Below are 22,027 nucleotides of genomic sequence, written 5' to 3'. Positions count from 1 at the left end.
AATAATAATAATAATCATCATCATCATCATATCCTGGCTTCTTCAGCCACTGTGCGGCCTCCAGTCCAGGGGTTCCTGCGGACTATGGGAGGCACCAACTTGGACACGGAAAGTAGAGAGAGAGAGGAAATTTTGGATAAAAATCGAGCAGGCCCCGGAGACCTCACTCATATAAAGTGGCAAGGATATGATGTCGCCAGGTCGTGTCTCTAGCTTCTCATACATCAAAGAAGATGGAAACCAGGTGTTGCCATCTGGGAAAGGCTGTTTGGATGGCAGACTTGAGGGAAATTAGATGGTCAGTGTTAGAGTGAACCTCGTAGAAACCACCCTGGCATGGAGCCAGTAGACCACGTCACTCCAGGACCCAACACAACCACCGACTTAGCATACGTTCTAACAGCTTATAAAGAACACTGGTGAGGCTGATGGGTCGATAGCTATCCACATGAAGTGGGTATTTGCCAGATTTGAGCATTGGAATAATGGTGCTCTCTCGCCATTGCAATGGAAAGACACCTTTGCGCCAGATCCGGTTGAAGATGACAAGGAGATGTCGCTTGTAGTCAGACAAGAGATGTCTGATCATCTGACTGTGGATCTGATCTGGCCCAAGAACTGTGTCGGGGCAATGTGAAAGGACTCTGAGGAGCTCCCACCCTGTAAACGGAGCACTATAGAGTTCACTGTGACGTTCAGGGAGTGAGAGGGCTTTCCTATCCATCCACCATTTAAGGGTACGAAATGCTGGGGAATAATTCTCCGATGCAGAGGCTCGAGCACAGTGCTCAGCAATTGCATTTGCGTCGGTAGGTAACACACCATGGATGTTAATGCCAGTGACATCTGTCAGGGTCTGGTACCCACAAACATGTCTGATAATCGCCCAGACTTGGGAAGGTGACATATCTTACCGAACGGTCAAAACGTACATCTCCCAATATTCCTGTTTCCATGTTTTTATTAGCTGGCGGACACAGGCACAAAGCCGTTCGGTACCATGTGGGGGGAGATTCAGTGGCGACAGCAGAGGTGAAAGCTTCCCAGTCTGTCCTGTTTAAAGCCCATCTTGGTAGACATCTAGGGGAATGGCACTGGGGAGTGACAGGAAGATGGGAAAGTGGTCACTACCACACAAGTCATCATGGGCGGTCCAGTGGACAGATGGGAGAAGTCCTGGGCTGCAGAGGGATAAATCAATGGCCAAGTAAGTGCCTTGAGCAACACTGAAATTGTGTAGGTGCACCAGTATTTAAGAGACACAGGTCGAGTTGAGACAGGAAAGTTGACACACCATCTGGAGGAAGGTATACAGTACAGAGACAGTTGTTTCCTGCGCCATCCTTATCCTGACAGCCGCAGAGGGCAGGGGTCCACAGTATTGGGAACCAGGTTTCCTGGAGGGCAATGCAGAAAGCATGTGTAAAGCTTAACAGTTGCCGTAGCTGAGCCAGGTGGTGGGGAAAACCCTCAGCAATTCCATTTTAGGATGACATTATCATGAGGCTGGGAAGGCATGAAGCACACAAGGAGGCAGGTTACACCTCAGGGTCACCTGCTGACACCGACTGAGTGTTTGTATCCATTCCTATTGCGGGTGACATCAGTGAGATCCAAGTCCTCAGGGGATGCTGAGATCGCCACCTCAGCCGCAGGTGCAGAATTAGTAGGAAGTGGTGGTGTTGGAACCACCAGAGGGTCCTTTTTCTTAGCAGACTTCTTTGTTTGCTTGCCCCCTCACTTCTGTTTAGGGGCTTGCTGGGAGGAATTCTCTGCAGTAGCTTCAGACAGAGGAAGACCGTGAAGCTCTCGTCCAGCAGCTTTTGGCTGCTTTAGCCACTGGCGAGTGTCTGCTGTGGCATTAGTGGAGACCTTGGGAGAAAGGGTCCCACCCCTTCCGCATGATAGGAGCTAAAGGAGGCTAGGGAGCGGGGGGGGGGCGGCTTGTTCCTGAAGTAAGTACTTTGGGAGCAATGGAAGGAGATTTTCCCCTTACCACCAAGGGGAAAGATGTATTCTGGACTCCCGGAGGGCCCACTATTGGTGGCACAGACACAGAGTGTGGTACGACAGGTACTTTTAATGTAGCTGCAGCATATGTGGACGCCGACCAAAGAACGTGTAAACTTTCAAATTTACATTTAGCCTCTCGGTAAGTCACCCAGTCCAGGCTCTTGTACTCCACGATTTTCTGCTCCTTTTGGAGTACTGTGCAGTCTGGCGAGCAGGGGGAGTGCTGCTCTCCACAGTCAATACAAGCGGAAGGAGGTGCACATGGAGGATCTGGATGCAGTGGATGTCTGCAGTCTCGACATGTGGCGCTGGAAGTGCAGCGGGAAGACATGTGCCTGAATTTCCAACACTTAAAGCACTGCATAGAGGGAGGGACATAGGGTTTAATGTCACAGTGGTAAGCAACCATCTTGACCTTTCCAGGCAATGAATCACCCTAATAGGCCAAGATGAAGGCACTGGTAGCAACCCTTTTGTGTTTGGGTCCCCAGTAAACGCGCCAGATGAAATGAACACTCCGTCACTCTAGATGGGCGCAGAGCTCATCATCAGACTGCCAGAGGAGGTCGCGATGGAAAATAATCCCCTGGAACATGTTGAGGCTTTTATGGGGAGCGATGGAAACAGGAATATCACCCAGCCGGTCATAAGCAAGTAACACCCGGGATTGGGCTGGGGATGCTGTCTGAATCAAGACTGCACCCCAAACTTATCCTCAAGATGATCAACAACAAACTGAGGCTTCCTAGGTAGAAAGGAGTTGCCGTCCATTCGGCTACAGACTAAATACCGAGGCGAATATGTCTTTCTTCTTTCTGTAACCCTACGTTCATCCCATGGTGTAGCAAGGGAGGGAAACGATTTAGAGTCATATCTGTCAGCATTGCATTCTATCTTGCCCTTCTTAGAGACTGCTGGCACCGTACAGTCACCAGCAAGAGATGACTTAGGCCACTTCAATGCGAGTCATCTGCCCTGATGCCATCCACTTCTATCAGGGACTCTCCCCACAGGTGCCACCCAGCCACAGCAAAGGCCACCTGGCATGGTGGCCATTGCTGGGAGTCCTGATGCCCCAGGAAGAGAGTCATCTACTCCTTGGCATATGTGGGGAGTTTACAACTCGGGCATCAGCAGTGCGATCCCTATGTTGTCAGGGGACTACCACCAACTGGGTACATGACTACCCCACCACAACAGATTGGCTACCGTGCTGGATGCTGGGCACAGAGAAATCCAATATTGTCATAGGGGCGAAAGAGGACAGGAGACAACAGAAGAAGATGACATACTCCAGAAAGTGTCCTCGTCCAAATAGTTGAATTGCAGGTGGAGATGCAAAGCCATGACAAAAGGTTCAGGAGATCGAATCTGAGGGAATTATGTAAAACTTTTGCACCACGTAAGGCATCCTTACCCATATGGCGAGCACTTCTGTAGAATTTCGAAAGTGGCAGGTCAAACCGTAAAACGGGACCTGAACTTACAGGGCTGAGAAGTGTGCGACTCCTTTTAGTCACCTCTTACGACAGGCAGGGGTACATCGGGCCTATTCAAACCCCCAGACCCGCAGGCGGTGGTTGGTTTGGAGAGTAAAGGGACAAAATTACAGGGTTATCAGTCCCTTTTTCCTCATGCAAACACGTCTTGAGTTAAAACCACACCCAAAAGGAGCTTGGAAAAGTAAAAAGGTGTAAAACTAACTGGGAACCACATTGAAAGACCGAATGAAAGAAGCAAACCAAAAGGGGAATATGTGCACTAAAAGCAAAAAGGATGGAGGGTATTAAAATAATATGGCAGATGGGCTGGCTGATTGAGAAAAAAAAAAAAGGATGAACCACTCGAGGAAAAAGATGGATAACTGTGTATTAGAAAGTACTCCCAGACAATATATAATGCAGAAAATTAAAGCAAAGTGGGGAAAAACCAAAGACTGTGTTACACCCGTCTTTTACCCATGAATTCATCAAGATGGACACCACCTATTCAAGCTTAGGACATCACTCATCAGTCTAGTAAACGAAGGAAAATTTCTGTACAGTACTAGGAGAAAGTATCATGAACAACCCACTAAAAAATCCCTACCAGTGGGGTACGAATGTGGGGATAGATGGTTGGCACCTGATGGTCACCATGTTTTTCTTTCATAACTTGAGAACCACAGCTTCTAATGAAAACATTTTCCAATACAAAATTAAAGTACATCAAGTTTCTTACAAAAAATATTAGTTTCTACTCTAATACTAATGGCTTCCACATTGCAGGAGATGGAAAACAGCTATTAACTTATTAAGAATTTACAACTAAACGATTTATTCCCCTATTTAGCCTAATTGGTCTTTGTTGAGTGGGCTACATTACACACAAAGACAAACACAAAAATTTAACTGCAGACATGAAATTTGCAGGACAACCGCAAGAATTGGGGGTTCTGGATGGGGACAAATTATATATATGACAGTCCCAACACTGAAGATGCAACAGAACAAATATTAATGTAAAAATCAAGCAAACAAAATCCTCAGGAAAACAATAAAACCACAGTTATAAAAAATAGCACTTGACCTATACAGTTCAAACAAAATCTATGATACCATGCACCCAGCCACACATCCAAACCCAGTACTGGAAATTTCACTCAAGTTACAACGATCAAACTAAATCCACAACATTACAAAACCACACACAACTATCAGTCTGGAATCCAACACTTCATTTGACCTATGTAGCCAAAACTAAGTCTACAATACCACAAAGCCAAAATTCACTAATACTGAAAACCTCAACTCACCATTATAGGTAAAAAAAAAAAAAAAAAAAAAAAAAACCTCAATAGCTATCAATCACTATCCAACGTAATTTTTAACAAAAAACCAAAAATTGACAAAAATTACATTAATACCAATTCTGATATACAAGAAACACACAGTTATGTACTAACACAAATACTATATATAGTATAATAAAATATAAAATCATATAATTATATTTACCAACCAAAGTGAGCCACCAAATAAATCTGACAACAGCAAAATTAATATGTCATCAACACAATCTCTCTAATTGCCAGCTGTTATACCGGAGCCATTGTAGCCCCTGAGGGCCGGCAATCCATATAACAACACTGAGGAGGGGGGTTGTCTATGCCCAAGGCATACCCAAAACCATCATGGTAAACACCAGCTATTTACATACAAGATAATAGAAACAGACATTTTGAGCACTACTTCCTGCAGGAAGTATCGCTAAACCGAAACATGATTGACTGGAGACGGATATTTAGGGGCTTGAACTAGGTCAGAAGTTCAGTTCACGCCGGATGCCAACCTCGTGTACTACGACCGCAGAAGATTATGTCTGTCTCGGAATTGGACTGTTACTAGTGTGTGAGTTTGTTACCACGAACCTTTGTTGAAAGAATTAGAAGAGAACTTTTGTTTGCCTCAATTAGGAGACATTTTTTGTTATTGTTACCTTTCGTTTGTATGTTCAGTCATCAACCCTGTGAACTAACATCAATAAAAGTTGTGTTTGTGAAAATTGCGCCCAAGTGGCGACAAGTTGGTGCCTGTGTGTGTCTTCCTCATGGCTGAAGTTGTCCTTCAGCAGCTGGTCAAAAGTGTGCATCACTTACTACAAGGTTTTCAACAGTTTTGCAAGAACTCTCAGCATACACAGGAACGGTTATTTACGGAACTCTTGCAAAACTGCCCGGTTCCGCCATCCCCGCCATTTCTCGCTTTGAACGAGGATGCTGAAGACTGGGACAGACGAGAAGCGGCTCCAGCAGCATTTTCAAATACAACAGGTTGTCCAAGTGTATGTTCTCTTGACTAAGCTCCAACCTCAACCTCCATATTCTTTGACTTTCTCCCAGATTTGTGAGGTTCTCACAGCTTACTATCGAAGACTGCGCCAGGTGCTGGCTGCCCGTGTCTATTTTTTACCAGTGTCGCAAGAAGGGTGGCCAATCCTATCACCAGTGGGCAGCAGAACTGCAAGGTCTCAGCTGGAAATGCCACTAACACGTGAGTTTCCAAAGAATCCTACGCGGACAAGATGGTCCGCGACCACCTCAACCAGGCCACCCGTGACGTGGCTTTCCGGCGCAACTCCCTCAGACCCGACGATCCTACTCTGGACCGGATCATTGATCTAGCATTCAAGTATTCTCTACAGCAGCCGACAAGCGTTTGGAATCCTGGGCAGAAGTGGCGGCCCTCCGCGACCATGACACCTTGGAGCCTGTCGCATGACTAGCGGAGGTCGAAGACGTTGCCGCCGTCCATTCCAATGACCAGCGCAGGCCATCTTGTTCTGCACAGTGTCAACAGGGCAGCCGCCCTGTCCAGGAATTTGCGCCCTTGGATGGCTCCACTGGTCCAGCGCAGACCGTCAGAGCACAAAGGCCCTTGTGCCCTCGCAAGTGCCGCCAGCCCCTCCGGCTGCCGTCATGCCCGGGATGCTTTAAGAACCATGCATGGGAAGACTGCCGTGACAGGTGGGCGTATTGTGCAGTGTGTACCCGTAACGGACATGTCAGCTTAGTCTGCTGATCTTGACAGCCCCCTCCTCTTACGGCAAATGACAATCGGGGGCCTATACCCATGGATGTCAACCAGGTGCAGTCTTCGGGATCTTCCAAGCTGATGATCAACATTCAGGTCAATGGTCAGTCGCTGCAGATGCAGGTGGATAATGGAGCAGTGGTCTCACTGATCAACTATTCCTCTTATGCGGAGACTGGAGCAACCCCCCCCCCCCCCCCCTGGCACACCCACCTTGGCACCTCCTTACTTATAATAAGCAAGCGATTGCCCTCTTGGGTCAGTTCATAGCTTCTGTTTTGTGTAAGTCGGTTCACCAGGAAGTTACCTTCCTTGTGGACAACAATGCAGTCATGGCAGATCTCTTCGGGTTGGATGCCTTCCAGGCCTTTGGCTTTGCCCTCGACGACAATGTTCATCTGGTGTCTTCCCACGTTCCGTTCCCAGCAGTCAATACCTCGTTCACGGAATTCCAGGACCTATTCTTGCTGGGTGTCGGCTGTGCTCAAGATTTTCATGCGTCGCTCCAGCTGAAACCGTCTGCCCGCCCGAAGTACTTCATGGCCCGGCAGGTTCCCCATGCCCTCCAGCATGCCTCAATCAAGAAATGAACCATCTCACCATGGAGGGAGTCGTCGCTCCGGTCCGTTGCAGTTCGTGGGCGACACCCTTGGTTGTCCTCAAGAGACCAGATGGACGTCTTAGAGTTTGTGGTGACTTCAGGCTACGCTTAACCATCAGCTACAGGTTGAAGACTATCCCCACCCGCGTCCCAAGGACCTGTTCCCCAGCTCGCAGGGAGACAATTTTTTTTTTTTTTAAGATCGATCTTGCCGAGGCCTACCTCCAAATACCTTTCGATTAGCCTTCTGCTCACTTGGCCGTCGTCAACACCTCATTTGAGCTGTTCCAGTTGAACCGCCTCATGTATGACATCGCTAGTGCACCGGCCATCTTTCAGCGTTACTTGGAACAGCTCTTGAGGGATGTGTCAGGTTGTATCAAATACCTCGATGACATCGTCACCGGCCGTACCACGGATGAACATCTCAGTCATCTGCGGCAATTGCTCCTGCACCTGCAGGCCTAAAATGCAACCTTGCTAAATGATTTTTTTTTTTCAACCTGATATCTCCTACCTAGGTCACATCATGTCCCGCAATGGCATATCGTCTACCTCCTTCCACATCGTCACTATAACGGCCCTACTCGTCTGCAAGATGTCCACCAATTGTGGTCCTCCCTGGGTAAAACTTCTTACTATCGAAAGTTCATTCCCTCCGCTGCCCACGTTACGACACACCTCCATCACTTATGCCGAAAGAACGTGCCTTTTCATTGGTCCCCGGCTTATGAATCGGCTTTCCAAAGTTTAAAGTGGAGGTTCCACTCTGCGTAGTGTCTCATACCATATAACCCCTCTCTTCCTCTCCTCTTGGCTATGGACGCCGCCGACTATAGTGTTGGAGCTGTACTTTCGCACCGTCTACACGATTGATCAGAACACCCGGAGGCGTACATATCTAAATCCCTTACAGAGGCCCAATGCAAATATTCAAAAATTGAGGAGGAGGCCCTAGACATCGTGTTTGCCTGTATCAAATTCCTCCCGTACCTCTATGGTAGGTCTTTTCGCTTAATCACTGACCATAAGCCCCCTCGTGGTCGATTCGTCAGACCACCTCATTTTTCAGGTTGACAACAACATACAGGATGCGTTAGCTGAATTCCCAGTCACAGCTGAGAGGGTGGCCGCAATGACAACCGCCGATCAGCTCCTCCAACTGGCGTGCCGCTATGTTCTTCCCCCACTTCGCACCCAGGCTGACCTCCAATTCTTCTTCTCCATCTGCCATCAACTGGTGGCCATCAACAGCATGCTCCTCCATGCGGAAAATGACGCCACTTCATAAGTCATTGTACCAACTTCCCTGCGGTCCCGGATTCTCCACGTTTTACATCAAGGTCACTGGGGTATTGCCTGAACGAAAACCCTCGCACGTCACCATGTCTTCTGGGTAGACATGACAGCGGACGTGGAGTGCATGGTTCAGGGTTGTCAGCAGTGTACCCAGGCCCTTCCCACATCGCGCCGGTCCTTCCAATCCTGGCCGGCTGCTTCCCTCCCATGGAAATGCATCCATGTGGATTTTGCAGGACCTTTCCTCAGCGCTTACTGGTTATTCGTCATGGATGCCTACCCCCACTTCGCTTTCATTATCCGATGCTCCTCTATTACCACAGAGAATACCATCATGGCCCTGTTGAAAATATTTTCCTTTGAAGGCCTTCCCGTCACCTTCGTATCAGACAACGGCCCGCAACTTCGCAGTCAAGAGTTCGCCAAATTCTGTCACGATAACGGTATCCACCACGTCTCTACCCCTCCTTTCCATCCCCAATCCAATGAAGAGGCGTAGCACCTTGTTCACACTTTTCAAACTAAGAAGAAGACGAAGTACACCGAGGACGGTTCCCCAGTAGAAACTCTTACATTACTTCTCAATACCTACAAGGCCACGCCGGTGGTTGACACGAGTCCAGCCGAACTGCTCCATGTTCGCCACCCTCGGACCCTGCTCCATCTCCTCCTGCCGCAGGTCGGACCCCGCACCCTGCCAGGCGCTTCCCGATATTCATCTGGCTCCCAAGGTGTGGGCTCGCAGTTTCGGGCCCTGTCCCAGCTGGCTTCCAGGGGCCATTACCCGGCCCCATGGCCGACAACTGTTTGATGTAAGCTGGACGACAGGGTGCTTTCGCGTCACCGCAACCAACTGTGTCCTTGTTCCCTCAAGCAGCTGCAGCCCCAAACGCTGGCTCGACCCCCCCTCTCTCTCCCCCCCACCCCTCCTCCCAATCACCAGTCCCTTCCTTGGGGCCTATGTTTATGCCCTCTTCTCAGTTGCTGGATGATCTTCCCAGAGGTAACCACCAAATCCCGGCTGATAGTCCCGTGCTGCCGCATACTCCAGATCCGAGACAGCTCCAGGACCTTCCCCTGAGCCCACTTCCCGGCCTCTCTTCGGTGCCGCAGACATCCCCATGCTGCTTGCCCAGCCCGCAAGAGCCAGCACTGCGGCATTCCAGCTGCCTCGCACGGAAAGCGGCACCCTACTCTCCGGCGGCCGGGTTCCACAGACTCCTTGAGGACGACTTAGCTGCAGATCAGCCTACAGCACCAAGCTATATTGGCACACACTCCCCCGCAGTCACCCGTGCCGCACCAGCTTTTCAAAGAGGGGAGGGGTGTTATACCGGAGCCAAGGTAGCCCCTGAGGGCCAGCAACCCATATAACATCACTGAGGAGGGGGTTGTCTATGCCCAAGGCGTACCCAAAAGCACCATGGTAAACACCAGCTTTTTACATACAAGATAATGGAAACAGACATTCCGAGCACTACTTCCTGCAGGGGGGAGCTCGAGCCACGGACTACAGGAAGTATCACTACGCCGAAACACAACTGGCTGGAGACAGCTATTTAGGGGCTAGAACCAGGCCCGAAGTTCAGTTCGGGCCGGATGCCAACCTCGTGTACTACGACCGCAGAAAATTATTTCTTCTTCTCGGAATTGGGCTGTTACTAGTGTGCGAGTTTGTTATCACGAATCTTTGTGGAAAAATTAGAAGAGAACTTTTGTTTGCATCAATTAGGAGACTTTTTCGTTATTGTTACCTTTCATTTGTATGTACAGTCATCAACCTTGTGAACTAACATCAATAAAAGTTGTGTTTGTGAAAATTGCGAATTGTCAGTCAACACCAGCCTAGACTTATTGAAATGATAAAATGCCTGGTCAGTCCCATAACCTTCCCCACAAACGTAACACTTCACATACTCAGCAATTAAAAAGTAGTTGTAAGACTAACTGTGGGTAACACGTCATCCCTCAACAACACTCACTAACAGTACTTAAGGAGTCCAATGAATCATTAATATCACTCAAAACAGAAACAAACAGTCCACAATAGGTAGCACCACTGCATACTCCAACATACAATCTATAAATACAATCCATTTCAAATATGCCACACCACCCTGATGCTGCACAACACAGTTACATCATGGGTCAAAGCAGAAGGATGGTACTCCTAACTTAAGTTGACCCCAAACTGTGTGGAATGTCATAAAATAATCTGGAACAGACATATAAACCAAAGATAATGGTAGATTAATAGAAAATCCTCAGGGAACAGAAAACTTCGTAAATGACTATTTCTCTGATATTGTGGAGAAGTTGCAACAAAATTTTCATAAAACTAATGTAGCACACACAATGACTTTTGCAACAAGAACAATGATGATGTTCCCCCAGAACAGAGCTTAAAGCCAGGCACCAGAAATTAAAACATGGCAAGCCAACAGCTGTAGATCAGATCTGAGTCCCTGCTCTGCAAGGTTTGCATACAAGCCCATTAACTAAATAAATGAGTCCTTTAGCTCAAGTACAGGGTTATTAAAAATGATTGAAGCGATTTCACAGCTCTACAATAACTTTATTATTTGAGATATTTTCACAATGCTTTGCACACACATACAAAAACTCAAAAAGTCTTTTTAGGCATTCACAAATGTTCGATATGTGCCCCTTTAGTGATTCGGCAGACATCAAGCCGATAATCAAGTTCCTCCCACACTCGGCGCAGCGTGTCCCCATCAATGAGTTCGAAAGCATCGTTGATGCGAGCTCGCAGTTCTGGCACGTTTGTTGGTAGAGGAGGTTTAAACACTGAATCTTTCACATAACCCCACAAAAAGAAATCGCATGGGGCTAAGTCGGGAGAGCATGGAGGCCATGACGTGAATTGCTGATCGTGATCTCCACCACGAGCGATCCATCGGTTTTCCAATCTCCTGTTTAAGAAATGCCGAACATCATGATGGAAGTGCGGTGGAGCACCATCCTGTTGAAAGATGAAGTCGGCGCTGTCGGTCTGCAGTTGTGGCATGCGCCAATTTTCCAGCATGTCCAGATACACGTGTCCTGTAACTTTTTTTCACAGAAGAAAAAGGGGCCGTAAACTTTAAACCGTAAGGCATCCAGAAGCTTTAAACTGCGCATACGATCGCCGAATGGAGTTAGCAGTTGGTGGATCTTTGTTGAACTTCGTCCTGAAGTGTCGTTGCACTGTTATGACTGACTGATGCGAGTGCATTTCAAGCACGACATACGCTTTCTTGGCTCCTGTCGCCATTTTGTCTCACTGCGCTCTCGAGCGCTCTGGCGGCAGAAACCTGAAGTGCGGCTTCAGCCGCACAAAACTTTATGAGTTTTTCTACGTATCTGTAGTGTGTCGTGACCATATGTCAACGAATGGAGCTACAGTGAATTTATGAAATCGCTTCAATCATTTGTAATAGCCCTGTACATTTTCAGAGTACCTAAAGCATGCACTAGGATTGGACTGATGGGTTAAGGGGCTCAAACTAAGAGGTCATCAGTCCCTTCAACCTACATGTATCAAGCTGAGAAGTGTACACAGAAGAAAAATTCTGGTGAAACAGACAGTAAATGAGAATCAAGAAAACCAAGAGATAGAATCAAGGAGGTGACTCACCAACACTCTACGTGTGGCCTCCCTAAATGAAGTTAATGCGCAGAGATAGTGGACACTAGAGGCCAGTTTTACTACTGTTTGCATTTCCAAAGATAACAATCGATCTTTAAGGATGATTAATGAGTTACATCAATAATTACAGCATTTTTAACGAAGCACAGATTTCTTTCTGATGTGGGAAAATTACAATATGTCCCATTGCAGAGTTCATGAAAGTGGTGCTTTCAACTCTTGACGAAGATGACTAACAGGTATACTCTGACTTGTCCAAGGTTTTTGACAATGTTGACCATGAAATACCAAACAAGCTAGGAGCCCTAGTTGTAGGAGGAACAGTGAACAAGAAGTTTCAATCTTACCTGGGAAACAGCGTGAGTGTTCATACATCTGCTAATGACAAATTTTCAGCAAAACAACTGTCAGACAAGAAACACATAAACATGTGCGTTTCTCATGATAGTTCATTGGGTCCAGTGATTTTATTATGCTGTCTCTCTCTCTCTCTCTCTCTCTCTCTCTCTCTCTCTCTCTCTCTCTCAAGAGTCGTCAGGTGCATTTTCTCTGGTGTTTCAGCAGATATTTGTAATTTTGTTTTTTGCATTTTGTAGCTGGAGTCAGCCCAAACAATTACTGCTTGCAAGATCTTTCATTCGACACCACGTGTGAACAGAAAGCATCTCTTGCCCATTAATAAAGAAAGAAAAAAGAAAGGAAAGTATTTTTAAATCAGAATTTTACATGCCCATTTAATAGAGCAAGCCCAGATTAGTCTACTCTGATATTTGTTTTATCGATATGTATTAACAGTGACAGTAAAACAAGAAGAATAAATAGAAATCCAGCAGCGACTCAGCAGGGCTGCATGCTTAGCGGGAGCAGTCAGCACAGGGCAGAGCATTGCTGTCATTGCTGGAATAACTGTTATTCTTAGAGTTTTACTGTCCCTGTTAATACATATTGATAAAACAAATATCACACTAAACTAATCTGCAACCACTATTGAATGGGCAGGTAAAATTCCTGCTTTAAAAATAATTGCATTTGTAATGGGAGATGAACTGACACTTTCCATCAACAGTGGCCATTGCATGAAAGACATGATGAGTACTGTTTATCTGGGCTGACACCAGCTACACAATGCAAAAACAAAATCGGAAATATCTACCAAAACGCCAGAGCAAATGTGACCAACAACTCTTAGGGGAGAGACCCTATATATCAATCATTTCCCAGACAGTGTAAGACATGGACGAAAAGTTCCCTTTGCTGGTGACATCAACACCGTAGTTACTAATAAAACGTTAGAATATCTATTAAAGAAAGCAAAGTAAACTCTCTGATGTTTACTATTGGACAGTATGTAGTAAATTAAATGTAACACGTGAAAGAACACCCCCTCGTGTACACTAATTTCTTAGCTACGGGCTTCTTTTCTGAGAATCAAGGCACAAATCATGGAGACAATTTTTGAACTGCAGTGAAAGACCACAAGAATAATACATACCAGTAGTAGTCAAGATTGCATTGTAGTTAATTATTTTAAAAAACTGGGTATTCTTCCTGCACCAAGTGAGTACACACCAACCGACCTGTTACTAATAACGGAACCTCCCCATCGTATCCCCCTCAGATTTAGTTATAAGTTGGCACAGTGGATAGGCCTTGAAAAACTAAACACAGATCAATCGAGAAAACAGGAAGAAGTTGTGTGGAACTATGAAAAAAATAAGCAAAATATACAAACTGAGTAGTCCATGCGACGATAGGCAACATCAAAGATAATGTGAGCTCAGGAGCGCTGTGGTTCCGTGGTTAGCGCGAGCAGCTACGGAACGAGAGGTCCTTGGTTCAAGCCTTCCTTCGATTAAAAATTTTACTTTCTTTATTTTGCGCAAAGTTACAATCTGTCCGGTCGTTCATTTACTTTCTTTATTTTCGCAAAGTTATGATCTGTCCGTTCGTTCATTCATTGACGTCTCTGTTCCCTGTAATAAGTTTAGTGTCTGTGATTTGCGAGTGCACCGCAAAACCGTGCGATTAGTAGACTGAAGGACGTGCCTCTCCAATGGGAACCGAAAACATTTGATCGCAAGGTCATAGGTCAACCGATTCCTCCACAGGAAAACACGTCTGATATATTCTATACGACACTGGTGACGGCATGTGCGTCACAGGACAGGAATATGTTGTCGACCCACCTAACTTGTACACTTAGCGAATGGGTAAAAAGATTCTTCTACCTTACCCGAGTTTGGTTTTCTTGTGGATGTGATAATCATAAATTAAATGAATTACTTTAAAGTTTTCACTCAAGGTATGAATTGAACCAAGGACCTCACATTCCGCAGTTTCTCACGCTAACCACTGAACCATGGCGCTCTTAAGCTTGTACTGCCCTTGATGTTGCGTATCTTGCGTATGGACTACTCAGTTTGTATACTTTGCTTATTTTTTTCATAGATCCACACAAATTCTTCCTGTTTTCTCGATTGATCTGTGTTCAGTTTTTCAAGGCCTATCCACCGTGCCAACTTATAACTAAATCTGAGGGTGTGCGATGGGGAGTTTCCCTTGTTAGTATTTCATTAATATTTGTGTATGCAACCATGGAACAATAGCAAGTTTGGACTTAAATTTATCGTAGAAAAACAAATCTCTAAACAGTATTTTCCATCTGGAATAACATTTTATGTTAAACTGCCACAGAAAGTGAACAAGATTATTAAAACACATCTGTTTAAAAAGGCAGTTAAAACCTGCTTTATAAGCAGTGCATTCCACACATCAAAGATTACTTAAAGGATTCTGAATATTGGATAATAATGAAAGATAATAGCAACACCTTCTCACAAGTGGTATCTTCTCATTCTCCAGAGTTCAACATCTCACCATCTTGGGGTAATGTTGACTCAGATTTTCAGGAGGACTGAGTGGAGGACATGAAGGAAGAGTGGCGAGTTTAACACCAGGAGTTTGTTTTCAGAATGGACTGGAGCCAGTTTTCTATGTGAACTGGAGTTAGTGCAAGGTATAAAGCAGCAAATTTATGGTTCTGGTGTCACCAGCAGGAGTCCTTGATGTGTGCAGCAATGAGTAAAACTGCACATATACCAAAGAACAGTGCACAATTAGGACCCACTGAATATATCAGTGCAGTTGTTAAGACAAAGACTCCATATTCAGGAGGTGAAGCCTGCTCTGTCCGGCCACCCAAATTTATGTTTTCCGCCTCGTTACCCAAATTGTTAGTCACTGCCTATGGTGTGGAAGGACCCAGATTCAATGCCAGATACCTCATCAGATTTTTTTTTTTTTTTCCCTGAAATAGGAAGGTCTGGTACAGGGTCCACTCAACCTTTGTGAGGCCAAAGGACGAGCTGATTGAATCAAGAAGCAGTGGCGTCATCAGAATTCATCTACTGGCAATAATGGCTGGAGGGATTGGCAGCATGTTCATAACATTTTCCACAATCAGAGATCACTTAGTCCTACTGCCTTGCAGGCAGCAGTCAGCCAGTCCGAGCAGGCCTAGCATCTACCCCATTAGTGATGTTTATGTTTACTTCAGTCAAATTCAAGGACAGTTCCTTCAACAAGACCAAAGCTGATCATCTGTGCTCTCCACATTGTTATTGTTGTTGTTGTTATCATCGTCTTCAGTCCTGAGACTGGTTTGATGCAGCTCTCCATGCTACTCTATCCTGTGCAAGCTTCTCCATCTCCCAGCACCTACTGCAACCTACATCCTTCTGAATCTGCTTGGTGTATTCATCTATTGGTCTCCCTCTACTATTTACCCTCCATGCTGCCCTCCAATACTAAATTGGTGATCCCTTGATGCCTCAGAACATGTCCTACCAAACGATCCCTTCTCCTATTCAAGTAGTGCCACAAACTCTTCTCCCCAATCCTATTCAACACCTCCTCATTAGTTATGTGATCTACCCATCTAATCTTCAGCATTCTTCTGTAGCACCACATTTCGAAAGCTTCTAATCTCTTCTTGTCTGAACTATTTATCGTCCATGTTTCACTTCCATACATGGCTACACTCCATACAAATACTTTCAGAAATGACTTCCTGACACTTAAATCTATGCTCGAGGTTAACAAATTTCTCTTCTTCAGAAGAAACACTTTCCTTTCCATTGGCAGTCTACATTTTATATCCCCTCCAATTCGATCTCTCTCTCTCTCTCTCTCTCTCTCTCTCTCTCTCTCACACACACACACACACACACACACACACACACACACACACACACACACACACACACCTTCTTTTAGTGCCTCATTTCCTAATCTAATTCCCTCAGCATCACCTGACTTAATTCCACTACATTCCATTATCCTCGTTTTGCTTTTGTTGATGTTCATCTTATACCCTCCTTTTAAGACACTGTCCATTCCGTTCAACTGCTCTTCCAAGTCCTTTGCTGACTCTGACAGAATTACAATGTCATCGGCGAACCTCAACGTTTTTATTTCTTCTTCATGGATTTTAATACCTACTCCGAATTTTTCTTTTGTTTCCTTCACTGCTCGCTCAATATACAGATTGAATAACATCGGGGAGAGACTACAACCCTGTCTCCTCCCTTCCCAACCACTGCTTCCCTTTCATGCCCCTCGACTCTTATAACTGCCATTTCGTTTCTATACAAATTGCAAATAGCCTTTCACTCCCTATATTTTACCCCCGCCACCTTCAGAATTTGAAAGAGAGTATTCCAGTCAACATTGTCAAAAGCTTTCTCTAAGTCTACAAATGCTAGAAAGGTAGGTTTGCCTTTCCTAAATCTAGCTTCTAAGATAAGTCGTAGGGTCAGTATTGCCTCACGTGTTCCAATATTTCTACGGAATCCAAACTGATCTTCCCAAGGTCGGCTTCTACTAGTTTTTCCATTTGTCTGTAAAGAATTCGTGTTAGTATTCTGCAGCTGTGACTTATTAAGCTGATAGTTCGGTAATTTTCACATCTGTCAACACCTGCTTTCTTTGGGATTGGAATTATTACATTATTCTTGAATGTCTGAGGGTATTTCACCTGTCTCATACATCTTGCTCACCAGATGGTAGAGTCTCGTCAGGACTGGCTCTCCAAAGGTCGTCAGTAGTTCTAATGGAATGTTGTCTACTCCCGGGGCCTTGTTTTGGCTCAGGTCTTTCAGTTCTCTGTCAAACTCTTCACGCAGTATCGTATTTCCCATTTCATCTTCATCTACATCCTCTTCCATTTCCATAATATTGTCCTCAAGTACATCACCCTTGTATAGACCCTCTATATACTCCTTCCTCCTTTCTGCTTTCCCTTCTTTGCTTAGAACTGGGTTTCCATCTGAGCTCTTTTCTCCAAAGGTCTAAATACGCAGCATCTATCTTACTCCTAGTGAGATAAGCCTCTACATCCTTACATTTGTCCTCTAGCCATCCCTGCTTAGCCATTTTGCACTTCCTGTCAACCTCATTTTTCAGACGCTTGTATTCCTTTTTGCCTGCTTCATTTACTGCATTTTTATATTTTCTCCTTTCATCAATTAAATTCTATATTTCTTCTGTTACCCAAGGATTTCAACTAGCCCTCGTCTTTTTACCTACTTGATCCTCTGCTGCCTTCACTACTTCATCCCTCAAAGCTACCCATTCTTCTTCTACTGTATTTCTTTCCCCTATTTGTGACAGTTGTTCCCTCATGCTCTCCCTGAAACTCTATACAAATTCTGGTTTAGTCAGTTTATCCATGTCCCATTTCCTTAAATTCCCACCTGTTTGCAGTTTCTTCAATTTTAATCTACAGGTCGTAACCAATAGATTGTGGTCAGAATCCACATCTGCCCCTGGAAATGTCTTACAATTTAAAACCTGGTTCCTAAATCTCTGTCTTACCATTATATAATCTATCTGAAATCTGTCAGTATCTCCAGGCTTCTTCCATGTATACAACCTTCTTTTATGATTCTTGATTAAGTTGTGCTCTGTGCAAAATTCTACCAGGCGGCTTCCTCTTTCATTTCTTAGCCCCAATCTATAGTCACCTACTACGTTTCCTTCTCTCCCTTGTCCTACTACCGAATTCCAGTCACCCATGACTTTTAAATTTCTGTCTCCCTTCACTATCTGGATAATTTCTTTTATTTCGTCATACATTTCTTCAGTTTCTTCATCTGCAGAGCTAGTTGGCATATAAACTTGTACTACTGTAGTAGGCGTGGGCTTCGTGTCTATCTTGGCCACAATAATGCGTTCACTATGCTGTTTGTAGTAGCTTACCCGCCTTCCTATTTTCCTATTCATTATTACACTTACTCCTGCATTACCCCTATTTGACTTTGTATTTATAATCCTGTATTCGCCTCACCAGTAGTCTTGTTCCTCCTGCCACCGAACTTCACTAATTCCCACTATATCTAACTTTAACCTATCCATTTCTCTTTTTAAATTTTCTAACCTACCTGTCTGATTAAGGGATCTGACATTCCACGCTCCGATCCATAGAACGCCAGTTTTCTTTCTCCTGATAATGATATCCTCTTGAGTAGTCCCTGCCCGGAGATCCAAATATCTCCGGAATATTTTACCCAAGAGGACGCCATCATCATTAACCATACATTAAGCATATTTATATATTCTGTGCATCTATATATTTTAGCTGTTTATTTTCACTAGCTATATAAACGATCTGGCAGACAGGATAAGCAGCGGTCTACAATGTATGCTGATGCTGTGGTGCATGGGAAGGTATTGTTGAGTGATTGTAGGACACAAGATGACTTAGGCTAAATTTCTTTGGTATGATAAATTGCAGCTATATCTAAATGTAGAAAAATTTAAGTCAATGCAAACGAGTAAGAGAAACAAACCTGTAATGTACAGCATTAGAAGTGTGCAGTTTGACACAGCCACATCATTTAAATATATGGGCATAACATTTCAAAGCAATGTGGAATGGAATGAGCATGGAAGGGTTATGGTAGGGAAGGCGAATGATTGATTTCCATTTATTGGGAGAATTTTTTTGAATGTGTGGCTCATCTGAAAGGAGACTGCTTATAGGGCACTAGTGCAACCCATTATTGAGTATTGTTCGAGTGTTTGGGATCCGCACTATGTCTGACTGAAGGAAGACATCAAAGCAATGCAGAGGCAGGCTGCTAGTTTTGTTACCATCAGGTCTGGACAACACAGAAGTATTATGGTGATACTTTGTGAACTCTAATAGGAATCACCAGAGGGAAAGTGAAATTCTTTTCGAGGAACATTGCTGAGAAAGTTTAGAGAACTGGCATTTGAGGCTGACTGTAATGATTCTACTGTTGCCAATGTACAGTTTCACAAAAGGACTGTGAAGATAAGATTAGAGAGATTGGGGCTCATTCGGCGGCACATAGTCAGTCATATTTTCATTGCTCTATTTGCGAGTGGAACAGGAAAGAAAAACTGCACCACAAGATGATTAGGAATGGAAATGACTAGGAGTGGTACAAGGCACCCTCTGCCACGCACAAAACTGTTGATTTGTGGAGTATGTATGTAGATGCAAATGTGAAATCCTTTACCACAGCAAGCTGATCCCTGGCTGGATGGAAGTAGGCAGTGGCCTATTTACAAGAAACACCCACAACAACAGCCTGAAGTGATTTAAGGCAATCGTGGAAAACTTAAATCTGGGCGATTATACAAGGAGTTGAACACCAATTCTGAAGGTCAAATTTCTCTAACACAGTACCACTTTGTCCAGTATCTAATTTTGCAGAGACAGTTGTTCCACAAATCCACTAAACAATATGAGGATACATTGCACATTAATATTTTCAGAAATTTGTTGTAGGTAAAATATTTTCCAATATTATAAACAGTCCTTCTGTGCTGGAGAAATGCCCTATACCTGTCTCAATATCTCAAATACCAAGACTGTACTGGATGTGGTAATTTTATTAACATAAATAAAGCCACCGTTTATTTCACTGCAAAGTTAGAAACTGTTTTACAAAGCTGTGATAGTAGACTTCAGCCATCTTCTGTGCTTCACACGTAACAGTTACACAATGTGTTGTATTTTCTCTCATAGGTAGATATGAACAATGCAGGACAAACACTTCTCTGAATCACATCACTACCAACAACATTTGTTACTCGACAGAATTCTCCTCTCCCTATAACAAACAGAAAAAAATACTCTTATAGCAAAATGTTTCCAGATTTTCTTACGTGCCTCTTTCCATCTAAAGCTATGCAGACACACTTCCTATGCCCTCTCAAACAAGCCACAGCCACCTCCTCCTGGCACCCTCCCGCTCCCCCGCCAGTTTACACAAACCCGCACTAAGTAACCTCTATGCTCCTTTCGAAGCACTCATTAACACCAATTATTTTCACAGGTCCACTTTAATGTCAGCTGATCATTGAAGTGTTGCTGAGTAATGGAAGCTTTATATTATTAGTGTCAACATTATTTTTTATAAAGGTTTTAGTGCCTAACTTGTCTGTTGGTCAAGGGTGGGTTGGAAGGTAAAAGTTTACACATTCCCAAGATATTCGAACACAAGATGCAGCATTTGTCATCCACAATTTCATGTATTGCCATGTATCAACATTGTCCAAATTACGCATTTCACCTTTTAATGTCCTTTACTTTTAAAGTTTCCCCCAAGCAGTTAAACATGCTACCTATAAAGTAATCACTACAGATATAAAATCTGCCAAGAAATGAATACAAACAAAAAATATCTTGCATCTCACAAAATGTATCAACATACGTATGAGCCATTGGCAAATGATATGGCACGTTATATTTTAGATGCTGCTGATGGCAAGCAATATTAGCAAATATATGTAAAAAAAATGTTTAACGGTACATTAAAAACCTTTCATTATACCCTCAGTAAAACACTGCAGGCAAAACACACTGCGTAAAACCGTTTCTAAACGAAGATCCCACAAAGTTTGACAGTTAACGGCAACGGTCCCAACTGTCACTCGAGAACTTATTGCATAATTCCACTCAGGTAAATGTATTTTGGATGCATGTCAGTATTCTTAGTCTTTTCAATAATATTCACAAAGTAAAAATCATAAAGCGAAATAAACGGTTCCAAAACAGTGGTAAACAGTCTGCGAGCAAAATGCTCACATAGCGTTATCGGAAGTCCTTGAGACATAAAATTATAATCAAGATGCATTTAACATCAGTTAAGAAATCCGAAAAGTTTTCGAACACCCGGAAAATTGTGATTTTCCTCCGACGTTTAAAAAATGTCTCAATCCGCCCCCGCATGCCAACTATATAAATATTAAAATTGTGAAAAGACTTTCAGTGCGAATAGTTTCTAGTTGTACTTACCATTCCCACTAATGCAATACTCTATCATTTATCCGGTGTGGGTCAAGATAAAGCTGGTCAACAGCAACACAAAACACACTGAACAAGCAAGCTTTTGTATAGGATTTGATTTGAATTTCCAGCCCTATGATAACGATTCCAACAGCCAATCACATTGTTTTTCTATAAAATCTTTGAATGTGCCTCAAGTGTACATGGCTGCCAATACTTAATTTTACCTGCATAACTAATAATGTTTAGTACGTGAACAGCTGATCTAATTTTATTGTGGCTAAATTTTTCGAAGGCCATAAAGGTATTTTTCAAGTGACTGAGCAGTAACTAGTGAAAGTCCGTTCTTGTAGAACGCGGTTGTTCTATGTTCTGTGATTGTTGGTACCAGACGCAGGAAGTCGGGCCGTTGTACTGAACAGCTGAACATTTTGTAGTGTTGAAACCACATGAGAAAGTTTGTGTGTGAGTATCACTGTGCATTGTGCAAGTCAGTGAGTAGGGTTATTGGGATCGATATTTCTGACATTATTGTGTGTAGGTGGCCATGGACCAGCCAAAGGAACAAGTTAAAA

The 22,027-nt window shown here is 44.1% G+C and overlaps 1 protein-coding gene across 2 annotated transcripts in view; it reads right to left on the bottom strand.

Annotated features, from left to right (window-relative positions):
• LOC124791229 overlaps nt 1–21,598 on the bottom strand; it is a 64,916-nt gene extending 43,318 nt beyond the window's left edge. For both annotated transcript variants that reach the window (XM_047257844.1, XM_047257843.1), the window contains exon 1: nt 21,462–21,598. In XM_047257844.1, the coding sequence (XP_047113800.1) occupies nt 21,462–21,464 (3 nt within the window). In that variant the 5' untranslated portion in view covers nt 21,465–21,598. The remainder of the gene's footprint in view (nt 1–21,461) is intronic.
• Nucleotides 21,599–22,027: the final 429 nt, after the last annotated feature.

Source organism: Schistocerca piceifrons, chromosome 1 (assembly GCF_021461385.2).
Source record: "Schistocerca piceifrons isolate TAMUIC-IGC-003096 chromosome 1, iqSchPice1.1, whole genome shotgun sequence".
NCBI lineage: Eukaryota > Metazoa > Arthropoda > Insecta > Orthoptera > Acrididae > Schistocerca > Schistocerca piceifrons.
The sequence above is the reverse complement of the archived record's forward strand: the minus strand, read 5'-3'. Positions and strand labels throughout refer to the sequence as shown.